The sequence below is a fragment of the Pelodiscus sinensis genome, chromosome 4 (genome assembly GCF_049634645.1).
Source record: "Pelodiscus sinensis isolate JC-2024 chromosome 4, ASM4963464v1, whole genome shotgun sequence".
Taxonomy (NCBI): Eukaryota; Metazoa; Chordata; order Testudines; family Trionychidae; genus Pelodiscus; species Pelodiscus sinensis.
The window spans coordinates 39,379,654-39,395,243 of record NC_134714.1 but is presented as its reverse complement, the minus strand read 5'-3'; the positions used below and the strand labels follow the sequence as shown (position 1 = coordinate 39,395,243).

The following is a 15,590-nucleotide window of genomic DNA, read 5'->3' as shown; positions in this document are numbered from 1 at the left end:
AGCCTGTCTGACGACAGCGGCCAACCCTAGGGACCCTGAAGGGGATGGACCGAAGACAGTGACCAAGCCATTTGTCTCGTGCCATTCCTCTCCAGCCTTCCACAAACTTTGGGCAGGGACACCACTCCTACCCCCTGGCTAATAGCACTCCATGGACCCAACCTCCATGACTTGATCTCACTTCCCTTTAAACTCTGTTCTAGTTGTAGCCTTCACAGCCTCCTGCAGCAAGGAGTTCCACAGGTTGACTCTTTGCTTTGTGAAGAACAACTATCTGTTACTAGTTTGAAGCCTGCTACCCATTCCTTTCCTTTGGTGTCCTCTAGTCCTTCTTTATGGGAACTAATGAAGAACTTTTCTGTATGCACCATCTCCACCCAACTCCTGCTTTTAGAGACCTCTATTCTGTCCCCCCTCCGTCTCATCTTTTCTAAGCTGAAAAGTCCCAGTCTCTTTAGCCTCTCTTCATATGGGACCTGTTCCCAACTCCTGATCATTTTAGTTGCCCTCCCCTCTCCCAGCCTCTCTCTTCCCCTCTCCCACCTCCTTTACCCAGTCTCCCCCAGTTTTGTTCAATAAAGACAGATTCCATTTTTGAACACAATTGTCCTTTATTTTGTACATCAAGAAAAGGGGCTAGGGAAGGGTAAGAGGAAGGAGGTGAGGGAGGAATGGGGTACGAGCCCCTGATGGGGAGGACTGAGCTGGCTCTGCGGGCTTCTGGGGGTGGAAGCTCTCCTGCAGCCCCCCAATTGCTCCTTCTCCCCAGAAGGCAGCCTGCGGCAAGTGCAGCCGGTCTGATGGCCGAGTGCTGTGATGTGCCCAGTGTGGGTACTCCGGGAAATCCAAGCCAGGACTGCTTTGCAAGCGGGGCACCCCTGAGAACGGTCTGTCCAGGGTGGGGGTCGGGACCCTTTAAGCGCAGCCCTCGGCTAGCCTGAGACAGCATCTCCACGCTCTAAGTCCTCATCTGAATCCCTGCCGGCACTGCTTCCGGCCATCCTTAAGCCCGGTTCAGGGTCCACTTAATGTGGACATGCTAGTTCGAATTAGCAAAACGCTAATTCGAAATAGTTTTTAGTTCTAGATGTGTTAGTTCGAATTAGCTTAGTTCGAATTGACTAATTCGAACTAAGATTAGCTTAGTTCGAATTAACTAATTCGAACTAAGTTAGTTCGAATTAACGTTGTAGTGTAGACATACCCATAGTTCTTAGACAAAGCTCCAATTCAACCTAATGGCTTTAATATGTGTTTTGACTGGGTGAGGATGACAAGGTTTGATCCTTAGTGAGTTATTTCAAACAATATTTAAACACGTGAAAGACCGCTTTTTAAGAAGTAGTTAGCACTTAATAGTTCTTATTAAGCTGAAATGAAGTAGCCAGACTTTCAAAAATAATCAGTATTGTTGTTGAAAACAGGATATGTTGGTTACTGAGCACTTTGGGAAAAGTTGGCCTGCTATACACCTTTTTCTAATTTCATTAAGATCTGTTCATCACACAAAAGGGAATGATGAGTGGATTTCCTTTTTTCCTTTATTTGGTCTTGCAGTAAAATCACACTGAGGACGGTAGGATATTATCTTATCTTGGCAACTGGCTGATCCTATAGCCACTACACTACTTCAAAATACAAATACCTTCAACAGTAACAACAGCAGCAGTGCAGAGAGATACAATAAGTGCCAGCAAAGGTGAATATTTTTGTATAGTTTCTGTTTGCCCCCAGCCAAGTCCTTCATTAAAAATAAGGGCAGGAATTTCTTTACAAAAGATACAAACCTCCTGGAGAGGCAGTTTCATATTGTGAGTCATTAATGAGCCTAATCTTTCCTCCTTTGCTAGCAAATATAGGAGAATTGGTCTTTGTTTGATTTTTAATTTTAAGCTTGACTTACAATTTTAGTATCCACTCAAACAGTTGAAACCTATTTTGCTTCAGGCCACATTTTGCATTTTATTTCAGTAAAATATCTGTGCTGACATGGCATAGAAAACTGCACTTGATAAAGATACATTGTCCTCCACTCACTTCTCTTGATTAAATTAAAAGGTAGATCTAAAATGATTTGCCTTAGGAATAATCTGCAGTATAGGCATTAAGACATCTCAGTCTATGAAAGCACAATGTGCTAGAGGGTTTGCTTTATATCTGTTATATTGAAATCCCAATCACCGCATATTTCCTCAAGGTATGTGTACGTGACATTTAAAATTTTACATCTGCCAACTAAGAAAAAAAAGAAAAAGAAAAAAACAAAACAATCAAACACAATAACCAGAGTTTCATTCTTGCAGGCTGGGGCATGGCAGGTTTGCAACTTTAAACTTTAGAAATATGACTGGTTATTGTTGCTAATACAGATGATATATTGTGGATGTCTCTATATTTTAACCACAGTAGCAATTACTCCCCTCCTTTCATTTTTGCTGCCAACCTTCTCAAAGGAACTGGGTTCCAGATTTTCAAAGACCAAATTCACCAAATTATACATTGCTTCTGCTGTATTTCTAACTATGATACACATTTTGCTAAGTTTTAAGATCTGATTTACACCTATACATTATAATGCAGTAATGTTCTGCCCACAGCAGTTGCATGAAAGTGTTCTCATAGGACATACCAGTTCAAATCACTATAGAGATTTTGAATTAAAGTGTTCTGAAGATTAATTGTTAATCCATGGTCTTAATTTATTAAATTACTGATCTGTTTAAATGCTTACAATAGCTAAACACAATATCAAAATATGCAGCACCTGGAGATTCATTATGGTTAGATTCTCAGATAAGATGGCACACTATTTGCTGAAGGGGGGCCCTCTCATCCATATCATCATTGGTTCTAAACTGTTTTTTATCACATTATCATCACCACCTCCACTAGACTAAGACACAGGATTTTGTTCTTGCATTACAATACTCATTTTGTATCTGCCATGGGTGCAGCTCCTATTGACTTCATTGGGAATTACACCTGTGGGGGCAGAACAGGGTCCAAAAGAGAGAGGACAAGGTTACCAACACTATAGATGATGGATCTGTAGACTAAAGGGTCAGAGTTCTGTAGAAATGGGGAGAGATTTAACTCTTTTGTTTAAAACATACAAAGCAGAGGACACAAAACAGGCAATTTAAGTCTATGGTTACATTCTTGCAAGAGCTACAGATATGAGAATGTCTTTATTTTTTTCCTTTAGGAATTTTTAGGCATAAAGAAGATCATTGTTATAAAAATACCTGAATATGCTGCTGGGCCAAAATACTGTCATTTTCATCCAGAAAATCAGTTTTTTCCCAGAGAAACACACAACAGTGCAGGGTCATTTAAGAGGCCATATTGTGGAAATATGTCTACAAGAAAAAGATGGGATGTGGGAACAAACACTCTCCTACCCAAGAGGACTTTAGGGGAAAAAAGATGACCTTTTTCTCAGTGCTTGGGTATTGAATCCATTATATTTGTTTTGAAGGAAAGCTGAAAGTAGTAGAGAAGATATGGGTGTTGAAGGAATGCACAAAACTTCAGCACTGTACTGTTGACATCTCTTATTTCCATGAGGAGAAAAAAAGTTAAATTGATTCTTCATGTGACGACATATCCCTGCCCTCTCTATTCTCCATTCCACATGAGGAGGACCTTGTGTTCTATGCCGAGATGTAATATTTTTCTTTTTTGTTTCCAGAAGAACCTAATTTGATAAAAATCAGCTGCATTCACGCATTAGTGATTACATCCAATAGGTAAAACTTTTATGTATAGATGTACTAGGAGTCTTCCCCATTCTGGTAGTAGAAAGGTTATCACTAAGCAGGTCTCACTGGATTACATGGCTGCCAAAGGTTGAACACTTATAAGGTTCCAGATGGAACAGCTCGGCTGTGTCTACACTGGGCCACTTATTCCAGAAAATCAGCCACTTTTCCGGAATAAGCTGCGAGCTGTTTACACTGGCCCTTGAATTTCCGGAAAAGCAACGATGCTCTACTGTACAAAATCAGCCACTATTCTGGAAAAACTATTCTGCTCCCGCTCGGGCATAAGTCCTTATTCTGGAACACTGTTCCGGAAAAGGGCCAGTGTAGACAGCCCAGTAGTCTTTTCCGGAAAAAAGCCCCGATCGCGAAAATGACAATCGGGGCTTTTTTCCGGAAAAGCGCGTTTACATTGGCCACAGATGCTTTTCTGGAAAAAGGGCTTTTCCGGAAAAGCAGCCTGCCAATGTAGACGCTCTTTTTCCGGAAATACTTATAACGAAAACTATTCTGTTTTAAGCATTTCCGGAAATTCATGCCAGTGTAGACACAGCCCTCCAGAGAACTGAGGGACAAGGTAAAACTGAAGTAATTCAGCTGAAAATGCTTAGTGCCTTTAGGGATAATGAACATAGGGGGTTGTTGCACTTCCATTTATAGCTATGTTAAGATGCACTAAGTAGAATTTGGACCATAGTCTTCAGAGCCAAAACTTCCATACTGAGTGCTTGAAGTTAGGCACCTAGCAAGTGGCCTGACTTTCAGAGATGCTGTGCATAAGAAGAAATTCAATCTTTGGGCCATATCCCACATTTCTAGCATACTGAAAGCTCTTACTGGATTAAGCCATTAATAAAATTAAATATACAGAGATCTATAATGAAACTAGTAATGTTAGGACACTGAATGCATAAAATGTTTCTAATGAACACCCTAATTTTCAATTTTAGAATCAGAAGCTGGTCAGGAGGAATACTGTTTTTGCCAAGATGAAAAAATATAATTTATTAAACCACAAAAGGACATTTTCAGATAATGTCAGGAAAGGGACTTGAACTCTAATTAGGAAGGAAAATAATCATTACATAACACTGAGGTATTGCAGGCAATCTGATCCTCTTATCAAAGGCAGAATTCAAACTGATGTTATACATTATCTGGGTTGCAGTGCCAAGAGGGTAAGTTTAGGAAAGAATTTCCTGGGTTTGGAAAGCTTACACCAACCCATTAGAAAGTTCTTTTAATTTTTTTGGTGGTTTAATTTCTCTCTCCCAGCCCTCTTGGTAAACTACAAAAGGAAATAAATTGCCTCAAAGAAGATATCACATGGCCCAATTTGTAAACAGTCAACATATTTAAGGAGTTTGAAAGCCAGTATTATTGACCCAATAGTAATTTTCATTCTACTACATATTTGCAGAGCATTGTGAAAAGCATGTTTTGGAGTTTAGACTGCTTAAACATAGTAGGTCAGAGAATGTAAAAACAATTATTAAAACTAACTAAGCTACATTTAGTAATCACAAGTAAGAAATAATACATATAAGCCAAGAGAGCCAGAAGCAATGAATATCCAGCTTTCTTCTCATTCCTTAGGAAAAGCAAAGTGATTTTTATATTTACAAAAATAATATTTTTGCCCCTGAATGGAGGCTCTCAATTGCCAGATTTCAGCCTACCCTACTTACAAATAGGCATTTACCATTGAAGTTGTTCCAGATTCAGTAAAAGGGGGTTGACATACATCTATTGATCTAGGAATTAAAACTGTAGTGGGTCCTTTTATAAAAATATATCCTTGCAATATAATATATTTTAGGACAACAATTTACTGTGTGGCAAAAGAAAGGTTTTGTTTTTTTTTTAATTTAAATTGACTGACCTATATTTCCTTTAACTATTATCTGTATACACCATAAGCTCTGGAAGTTGTGAAAATCACATATTCTGATTTTCCAACATGTCACCACGCAAACTGTCTGATGTGTTTTAAATATCAATTTTCAGCTGTGACTGGATCTAATTAAAATATATTTTGCTGGATACATTTACAGTAGGTTTAGTTTAGGGCAATTATGGACTGAAAATCCCGTATTTCATGATGCCCGCCCCCCTTCCTACTCGATGACAGAAATAAGTTTTCATTAACTTTATTTTCACTAGCAGAGATTTTTTTTGCGTGTGTGTGTGTGTGCGCTCTGTTTTTTGTTCTGGCTCTGACACAGTCATTTGGACTGGAAGAGATGTATGACCCTGTTATGCTTTTCTGGCCTTCTGAGACCGACAGTGTGCCAGGAGTCTATAAAGGGTTAGTGCCAGCACTACTCCAGCCTACGCTATGCAATCTAGAAGGCAAAGAGAAAATCTTTAAAAAGTATAAGCCAATCTTTTATGAGACATAAGAAATAGTAACTGCTTTACAGTGTGCACATGAAATTAATGCTAAACAATAATTGAGTGTATCTCCTCATCTCCCTTTCTGCAGTCTTTTATGTTAATGCACTCAGCAATAAGGTATACTTGGAACAAAGCAGAGTGTAAGGGGCTTGCTCCAACAGACTTCCCACTATCCCAGTTGTGAGCAGAATCTATCTGCAGTAAATTCCTTAAAAGCACTGCATGTTCCTAAGTTGGCACACAATGGCTTGGAAACTGGTATTAAAGGTTTCAATCTCTACTGACAGTGCTAGTAAAAGAGCCATAGACTTTCAGGTAGGGAGAGGGCTCTCTATGAAAGAAAAGTCTGACATAAATGAACCATTACAACGCCATTCATATCACTCTGATATTCCCTGGTGTGTTTGGCCAGTATATTGGCCTTTTAAGGCACTTAACTGGTGACTCAGCCTGGAACAGTAAAGATAAGCATGACCTGAACCAGGACTATAGTACAAATATTGAAGGTTCTTGAGACAGTGGAAGATGCTACAATAGTGATTAGTTGGAGACTTGCGTAAGCTAGGAAATGTATCAGATTTGAATTAAATGGGATCCTCAGCAGCAAGAACACTCAGAATTATAAATAATCAATAACATTTTAAAATTAAGGTGAAAATTCAACATACTTAATGTACAATAAAAAGAATAAGTGGTTATTAGAAGTTTCTTTTAAAAATTAATAATATTTCATGCTCCTTATACAGCGTCACCTTTCATCAAAGGCTTTCAAAGTGCTTAGCAAAAATCCCTGTCATCAAGTCATTTTGAAGATGATGGAATTGAGTGAGGCATAGACAAGTTAAGTTACTTGCAAAAAGTTACTGAGTGACTTCTTGACTCGAGGGAAGAATTGAGAACCTAAATCTTCTGACTACCCTTCTCTTGCTCTAACCATTAGATAGCAATGCCTTCTTGACATACTCTCAGATTATAAGATATTATATTTTAGAAATAATTCTCAATACTCGACAGTAGAGAGAGGCTGCACCAAACTATGATTGAAATTCCCTCCAACTTTGAAGAAAAATGTATTTCCAATTTTAAACTTTGCTCATTGGATCATTTTCTAACAGTTAATGACCTGTCACATTATAAATGGACATTTCTAAAATCATGGATACTTTTTGCTATATTATAAAGCCTCTTAAATATTACGCCAAAAGCAATTTCTAGTAATTGTTTCAAGGTTGACACCTAAATTTAAGCATCAACCAAATTTCCTTATACTTGTAATTTTGCTTGTGATAAAAGTTTGTGTACTAGTTCTTCAGTTATAATCTTTAGAATCCATGTATGCTGTAAATGGGAATGAACTTTAGTCAGGGGAACCATAGAATGAAATGCAAATAGGACAAAGCTCTGTGCCATGAAGTCTCTTGGCAGATGTGGTACATACCATAATCTTCAGGTTTAAATAGCCTCACTGCCCTGAAATATGATGAACTTCCAGTCAATGTTTGGCAATTGATGAGTTACTGATGCTGCATCACTCATGTAAATGCAGCTGTGCTTGATTGCAGTCAGAATTATTGTTTTAAAATAATGGAGCAGAACAGCAAAGAAAGTTGTTGTGGTTTTGCATTTTTTTTAGCTGCTCCAGTGCTTCTCTTTTTCTGCTTGAGACTTCACTTCATTGACAGTCATACTAATGGGATCTTCCTTGCTTCTATTTAAATCAAAAGGAACAGTTCTTCTCATAAATGCTGGAAAGGAAAGAAAAAAGGAATGTGAGGGAACAATCAACCATCTGCCTAGAAATACTATCAGTAATTAATCACTTCAGCGAGCTAGTAGTATATATAGATTTGCTAGTGGCAACAACCATAAGTCTGACATTGGTCAATTTAGCTGAATTATATTGTATTACAGCGATTTCACTGTTGTGCTGTTCTTCACAGGCAGAATTTGTATGTGCTTGCCCAATATACTATTACAGGCAAAAGCTATGTTAAATACAATATTTTGGTTACAAATTTAAAACTTTAAAATAAAAAAAATGCAAGTGATGATGGTGGTCGTACAGCAACATATTATGGTATATATTTATCAACATAAAAAATGAGTGGTCTTGTGGTACCTTAGAGACTAACCAAAATAAATATATAGAATCATGAACTTTCATCTGGGTTGAAACTGGAGTGGAAATATCAGAAACCAAGTTTTTTATACACACACACACACACACACACTCTAACTGGAGTTACCTGGCATTGCTCGGGGTGGGCGGTGGGGTCCTGCTGGGGGTTCCCTGTGTGAGGGGCGGGTGGGAGGCGGCAAGCACGGGACCTAGGGTGGGCAGGGCGGCCCAGCTTGTGCCCGAGGCTGCAGGTGCCACGGGGCCACGCTGGGGGCTCCCCCCTCCCGCGGGCCATGCCGAGCAGGTGCTGGGCTCCCCGCCACACAACCAGGAAGCTGCGCCAACCCCAGGCTGCTTCCAGTGCCACCGCCATCTCCCTGCTGGGCTCACTCCACTGCTCCCGCAACTGCCCCCTAGTGGCAGCTGCGAGCTCCAGCCCGTCGCTTGGCAACCCTCGACCACCGCTGAAGGGGAGGGGCCCAAGCTGAGTGACATCATGGGCAGGAGAGAGGAGGGGGCTCCCTCGCTCTGGAGGTGCCTACGCAGTGGAATGGCCTGGTAGAGGCGAGCGGGGTAGCTGCTGCTCAGAGCGCCGCTCCTCCCCTTGCACCTCTGCCGCCAGCCTTAGTGAGTGACTGTCCCCGCCGCTTCCCCCGGGAAGTCACTTTTCCCTGCACTGCCTAAAGTACCTTAAAGCCTTCTCCCAAAGGAAAGGTTACCCCATGCAAAGTTTGGTTGCGGTAGCTCTTATAGTGCCCAAGTTATTAGCGCACAAACATAGAAACACTCTCCTTTATATATTTTTAATATATATATATACACACACACACACACACACACACAAACACCTCCTCCCTCAGAAGTAGTATCCATCAGTTATATGACCCATGTTAATGAGGATAATTAAGTGGTCTAGATATATCCCACACCTAGCTTTTTATGTGGAAATGCAAATGTTAATGGCAGGAAAAATTGGCTTTGTGATGTGCCAACCAATTAATGTCTTTGTTTAGGCCCAGGATAAGGTGTCAAATCTGAAGATAAATTCCAGTTCTGCAGACTTTCTCTGTAATTGGTTAGTGAAATTCCTTTATAGAGGAATGACTACTTTTAAATACATGATTGAGTGCCTAGGCAGGTTGAAATGTTCCCCTATGGGTTTACGTGTGTTACCATTTCTAATGTCTGATTTGTGTCGATTTATCCTTTGTCGTAGAGCCTTGTTTCTTAAACTATGTTCTGTGGAGAACTCACAGGTGTGCCGTGGCCGTCTGAAGAAAAAAACCGGCCGTGAGAGCTTCTGAGACACAGCGGGTGGTGTGAAGAAGTGAGCGAATGGTGACGTGGCTAGAAATGAGGCGGGGCTACCCGCGTTCCTCCTCCTGTGCTTCTGCGCAAAGGGCGGAAGAGGCGAGCAAGAGATGATGCGGCAGGAAATGAGACGGGGCTACCTGTGTTCCTCATGTGCTTCTGCGCCCAGCTTGCAATCGCCTGGGAAAGCTCCGTGCCTTGGTTGCACCCCTTGCCAGAGGGGAGGAATGTTGCAGGGCCAGCAGCAGGGCCGGCTCTGATTGGCTGTCTCTGCTGCTGGTCTGGGGATCCTGTCTGCCAGGGGAGAGAACTGCCCTAAAGCTGCCACCCTGACTGGGTCTCTGCACCGCTGTCTTTAGCCCTTGCTTGTTACCCAGGACAGCTGAGGGGGGTCAGCACCTTCCACCCTCTAGCACAGACAAGGCCCTTCCCTTCAGTATTCTGTGTCAAAAATAACAGAGCCAGGGGGCTAGAACTACTGAAGGACAAAACATTAAGCAGTAAGGGACGCACTGTGAATTGGGTGGGCGTGGTAAGGCCCTCAGTGCCCCTAATGCTGGCGTGGCTGCTATGGCTGCTGTCAGTCAGCTACTTGACATTAACCCATGCCTGATCAGGTATTGAATTTATAAGTTACACCAATATGAATAAACAGAGTAAATTACATTTTCCTATCAAAAAGGCAGAAGTCTAGAAGGCTTCATAGGGCAGTGAGTGAATATTGTTATCATCAGTAAAAGTGTCGTCTGGTGTTTAAGGGGCAAGCTTTTTTGGGGGAGGGGCCTCAACAAAAAATCCTTGGTGTTCCTCATAAAAAAAATTATTGTTTGGTGTTCCTGGGTCTTAAAAAGTTTAAGAAACACTGTCGTAGAGACTGTCCAGATTGGCCAATATACAGGGCAGAGGGGCATTGCTGGCACTTGACGGCATAGATCACATTAACATGGGCCCTACAATTGACAGGCACTTCTTCATCTGATGCATATTTATCTTGTTTTATGTTATTTCCACTTCAATTCACCTGATGAAGTGGGTTTTGCCCACGAAAACTCATGATTCTATATATTTATATTGGTTAGTATCTAAGGTGTCACAGGACCACTCATTGTTTTTGAAGTTGCAGACTAACACGGTTACCCCTCTGAGATTATTTATGAACACAGAGTAATATAAGTGCTTTATTGGTCAAGAAAAACAGACTTTTAAAGTCTATCTACAATTAACCTGTCTGAGTGAGCTATTGTTACACAGAGGAAGCCTTAAATTCTACTTTACTTGACATTTAAGAATTGTAATTATACACCATTATGTTATATTTACACTTTGGATTAAATTTTGTAGTTTTTTTAATAAGTGAAAAAAAAAACAGAACTCCACCCCCCCCCCCAAATATGCTTTTCAGTGGAATATCCTTCAGGCGCAAATTGTTTTGGGCCCTGTGTTTTTATGACACCAGATTAATACATATGCACTTTAGATGTGTATGTGTAATTTTTTTAAATCCATGGTTCTGGGTACTTCCACAAACTTAGTTTGAATGCATTATATGGCACAAAGCCCTTAAATAAATATGAACTAGATGCAGCAGCTTATAATCATCCATTGTAAAAAAAGAACACTAATTGGTGGAAAGGACTTTATGAGAGGTAGAAGCACCAAGTTATGAATCAGACATTAGGCTTCTATTTCTATAAAATGCCATTCTTGTACTGTTCACACGTGCATCATGAAATGTCAGATATCTGGGCCTTTCTGGCAATTTGTTATACATATGCATAGTATCCTTTTTACCAATAACTTAGCAGCTCCCAGAGGGAGCAAAATCACTATTTTGACTCCTTAGCCCTTATTAAAACCTCAAATTATAATTTTCTGCACCAAAGAAAGTGGAATTATCTTAAGAATGATATAGTGTTAGCTTTCTAAGTGTGAAACCATCATTTGCCACAAGTTTCCTTTCTGAATGTGCACTTTTTACTTTTTGACACCCAAGTAAATCTGGAAAATTTCCACAGACCATATTCGAGAAACACAGTCTAGTAATCTGAGCACACGACTGAAGACAAGAACTCTTGAATTCTAAATCTGACTGCTACTGGAGCTGGTCATAACTTAATTGCTACTTAGTACACATCAAATAATGGGGATAACACTACTTACCTCGCAGCAAGGTTATGAGGCTTTGTTGTTTGTATGACTTTACAGGTGAAAAGTAATAGATAAATATGCCACAATGCATTCACTTTGTTAGCAAAAGAGTAACAAATATATGCTGTGACTCCTGTTGCAGAATATAAAATTCAGAGGCCCCATAGTGCTAAGCAATCCAAAAGAGTAATTCTATTTTTGAAAACCTAAGGGCTGTTCTGGATAGAAACACAGCCACCTTTTAGTGTGAGGCTGTGACAGATTGATGGGAAATACAAACAGGACATTTTCCACTAATTATTCAGTCATGGTACTATTTATTTCCTAAACATTTACACTGCTCATCTCTAGAGCCCTGCAAATCCACAGATATCCGTGACTACCCACATCCACAGATGTGCATGTGGATATCCGAGTCTCATTTTTGCGGACGCGGATACAAATGTTGGATCTAGAATCTTACAAATTTGTGGAGATCTGCTTTATATCAGTGGGTATCCGCATCTGAGGACATGAATGCAGATATCCACAGCTCATTTTTGTGGATACAGATGTGGATGCAGATATTATAGCTCTATTCATCTCCCAAGGAAACTAGAAATGCCTCATTCAGAATGCAATTTTTTTTGCGAAATAAAGAGAAAAGCTATTACAGAGAGCCTGCTGGTAAAATTAAACACATTTTTCCAATGTCATTTTTGCAGCTGTGAGGGAAAAATAAAAAGATAACACCTGTGAAGATCCTCCCATAAGATCTAAGAACATAAAACAGCTACACTGGGTCATACCAATGGTCCATGTATCCCAGTAATTTGTCTTCTGACTGTTCAATGCCAGGTGCTTCAGAGGGAATGAACAGAACAGACAATCATTAAGTGATCCATCCCTTGTTGTGCAATGAGAAGCCAGGGCAGGGGTCTCAAATTCAATTTATTTTAGGGACAGTGCCAGTCCTCAAATCCTCCTTGTGGGCTTGTAGGCACCCCCACATCTGGCAGGACTTTGGGGTGTACGTGTCTCTGTGCATTCACTCCCTTCCTGGGCACATCTCCTGGCCCTGCCTGCTTTCCCCAGGCAATTAAAAACCTGCTGGGAGCCACCACTAGCAGCGCAACAGAGCTAAAGTGGCTTCTGGCTACTAGCTCCATGCTGCTGCCAACATGTCCCTGTTGTCTGAGAGAAGTGTGTGCAGAGCTGTCCCATCCATAGTATTGGGTGTGAAATTATTAACTCATTTGTGAAATTGATTAGATATCAGTGATGCCAATTCTCCTGATTTGATCACAAGCCTCCTGATAATTTAGGTGCTTCTTTTTTTTCTGGAAAGCCTCCGCCATATTATTAGAATCAAGGCAGATCTGGAAACTTCATTACCTGAAGCCTTATGCACCGCTATCAGCTCTGATTGCTCTGACTTACGTGCCCTGAGTTCAGCCAAAAACCGCAAACACCAGATTCCAAATAAAAGGATCCCTAAGTGTATTTTCATCTGTAATTTCAAGGAGCCATTCTCTTTTTTGAGAGGGAAGGGGGAGTTTGCTTTAAACCTACTACCTATTAATTTTATTGGATGAACCCTGATTCTTGTGTTATGTGAAGGAGTAAATAACGCTTTCTTATTCACTTTCTTTACACCAGTCATATATTTTACAGACTTCTATCATATCCTCTCATCGTCATCTCTTTTCCAAGGTTAAAAGTCCCATTGTTTTAAATCTCTTCTCATATGGGAGCTGTTCCTTACCCCTAATCATTTTTGTAGCCCTTTTCTGCACCTTTTCCAATTCCAATATATATTTTTGAGATGGGGTACCCAGAACTGTGTGCAGTATTTAAGTTGTGGAAATAACCTGGATTTATATTAGCATTATGGTATTTTCTCTCTCCTTTCTTAATGGTTCCTAACATATTTTTTGACTGCTGCATAGTTAGCAGATGTTTTCAGAGAAGTATCTATAAAGATTCTTAGATCTCCTTCTTGGGGGGCAACAACTCATTTTGTGTATATAGTGGAGATTGTTTCCCCATGTGCATTGCTTTGCATTTATCCAGACTGATTTTCACTTACCATTTTAAAAGTTGCTTAGTCATTAAGTTTTGTGAGATTCCTTTCTAATTCTTCACAATCTGTTGTGGACTCAATCATCTTATTTTGTACTGTCTGCAAATGTTGCTACCCTGCTGTTTACCCCTTTTTCCACATGATTTATGAATATGTTGAATAGCACTTGTCACAATACAGACTTATGAGGGATACCATTATTTACCTCTCTCTATTCTGAAAACTGACCATTTATCTAATGCTCATCACATGCAGGGTTTTATCTCACTAGTCTCTTTACATTAAAGCTAATTTCACTGTGTAGGTGAGAGAGATGGTCTAGTGGTTAAGGCACTGGACTTAGTAAATCAGGGTTCAACTGAGCTCTGCAACATACTTCCAGGGTGACTTTGGAAGTCACTTAGTCCCGTTGACTTTAATGGGGCCAGAATTTCACCCTTAAACTTCATGTCAATGGCCCAAAAGGGGATAATACCATTTCCTTTATTCCACTATTTGTCTTTTCTTGTCTATTTAGACAAACTCTTTGGGACAGAGTCTATATCACTGGGCTCGTCTACACTGGCCCCTTTTCCGGAAGGGGCATGTTAATTTCAGCTATCGTAGTAGAGAAATCCGCGGGGGATTTAAATATCCCCCGCGGCATTTAAATAAAAATGTCCGCCGCTTTTTTCCGGCTTTTAGAAAAGCCGGAAAAGAGCGTCTACACTGGCCCCGACCCTCCGGAAAAAGCGCCCTTTTCCGGAGGCTCTTATTCCTACTTCAAAGTAGGAATGACGAAAATGACGATCGGGGCTTTTTTGCGGAAAAGCGTGTCTACATTGGCACGGACTTTTCTGGAAGTGCTTTTCTGGAAAAGCATCCTGCCAATATAGACGCGCTTTTCTGGAAATACTTATAACGGAAAAACTGTTCCGTTTTAAGCATTTCTGGAAAAGGGTGCCAGTGTAGACGTAGCCTAGGGGTTTCTGCTGGCACAGATTTTCTGAGGGATGACACCTCTTTAGAGCTGTGTCACTCACAGATGTATAGGCAAAAGTTACTGGCATAGACCTGTCCCCACTATGCAATTTTAAAAATGTCCTTTGACACTCCGTATTTCAGAGCTCAACCATTTTTGAGTTGTCGGGTTGAAAAAATTGGTATTTTTTTCTTTTACAATGGAAAAAGGCTATGCGTTCCCCACACCATCTGACTTATAAAGACAGCTTAATGGAAAGTTTCAGGTGTGTTTCTTCCATAGAACGGAAAAGGTCTCAAAAGGTCTTAAAAACAGGGATTAGCAATACACATTATTTTCACTACCAGCTGTTAAGCCAGTAGCAAAGGAACAGGTAATAGACTTATACAGATGTAACAGTAGACAGTTCCTGTTTATCTTTCTAGTAAAACAAGAACTGAAAGGATCCTTATAAAATCAGAAACAATAAATTTGAAAACACATAAAAGAAATACTCTTTTAATACATATGTAATTAACCTGTGGAATTTGTTGCCATAGAATATTGAGGCAAAAAGTTCACCAAAGATTTAAAAAAAGGATTAGACCCCTATAACTTAGAATCATAGACTCATAGGTCTGAAAGAGACCTCAGGAGGTCATCGAGTCCGGCCTCCTACCCAAAGCAGGACCAACCCCAACTAAATCATCCCAGCCAGGGCTTAAATACAGAAACTAAAATACAAATGTTAACAGCTAGCACACTGTGCTGGAGATGTTCCTTCAAAACGTCTCTAGGCACATCTTTCTGGTCCGTTGTTTAAACCACTTCACGGCCCCTTTGTACCCCACT

The 15,590-nt window shown here is 40.4% G+C and overlaps 1 protein-coding gene across 10 annotated transcripts in view; it reads right to left on the bottom strand.

The window, feature by feature from the left end:
- Nucleotides 1–4,170: 4,170 nt before the first annotated feature.
- CEP128 (centrosomal protein 128) overlaps nucleotides 4,171–15,590 on the bottom strand; it is a 404,033-nt gene continuing 392,613 nt past the window's right edge. For 5 of the 10 annotated variants that reach the window (XM_014569969.3, XM_025181170.2, XM_025181176.2 and 2 more), the window contains one exon: nucleotides 4,172–7,903. In XM_014569969.3, the coding sequence (XP_014425455.3) occupies nucleotides 7,788–7,903 (116 nt within the window). In that variant the 3' untranslated portion in view covers nucleotides 4,172–7,787. Of the gene's footprint in view, nucleotides 7,904–15,590 lie in introns of all 10 variants that reach the window. The other 5 variants (XM_025181175.2, XM_025181171.2, XM_025181172.2 and 2 more) reach the window with 2 other exon arrangements.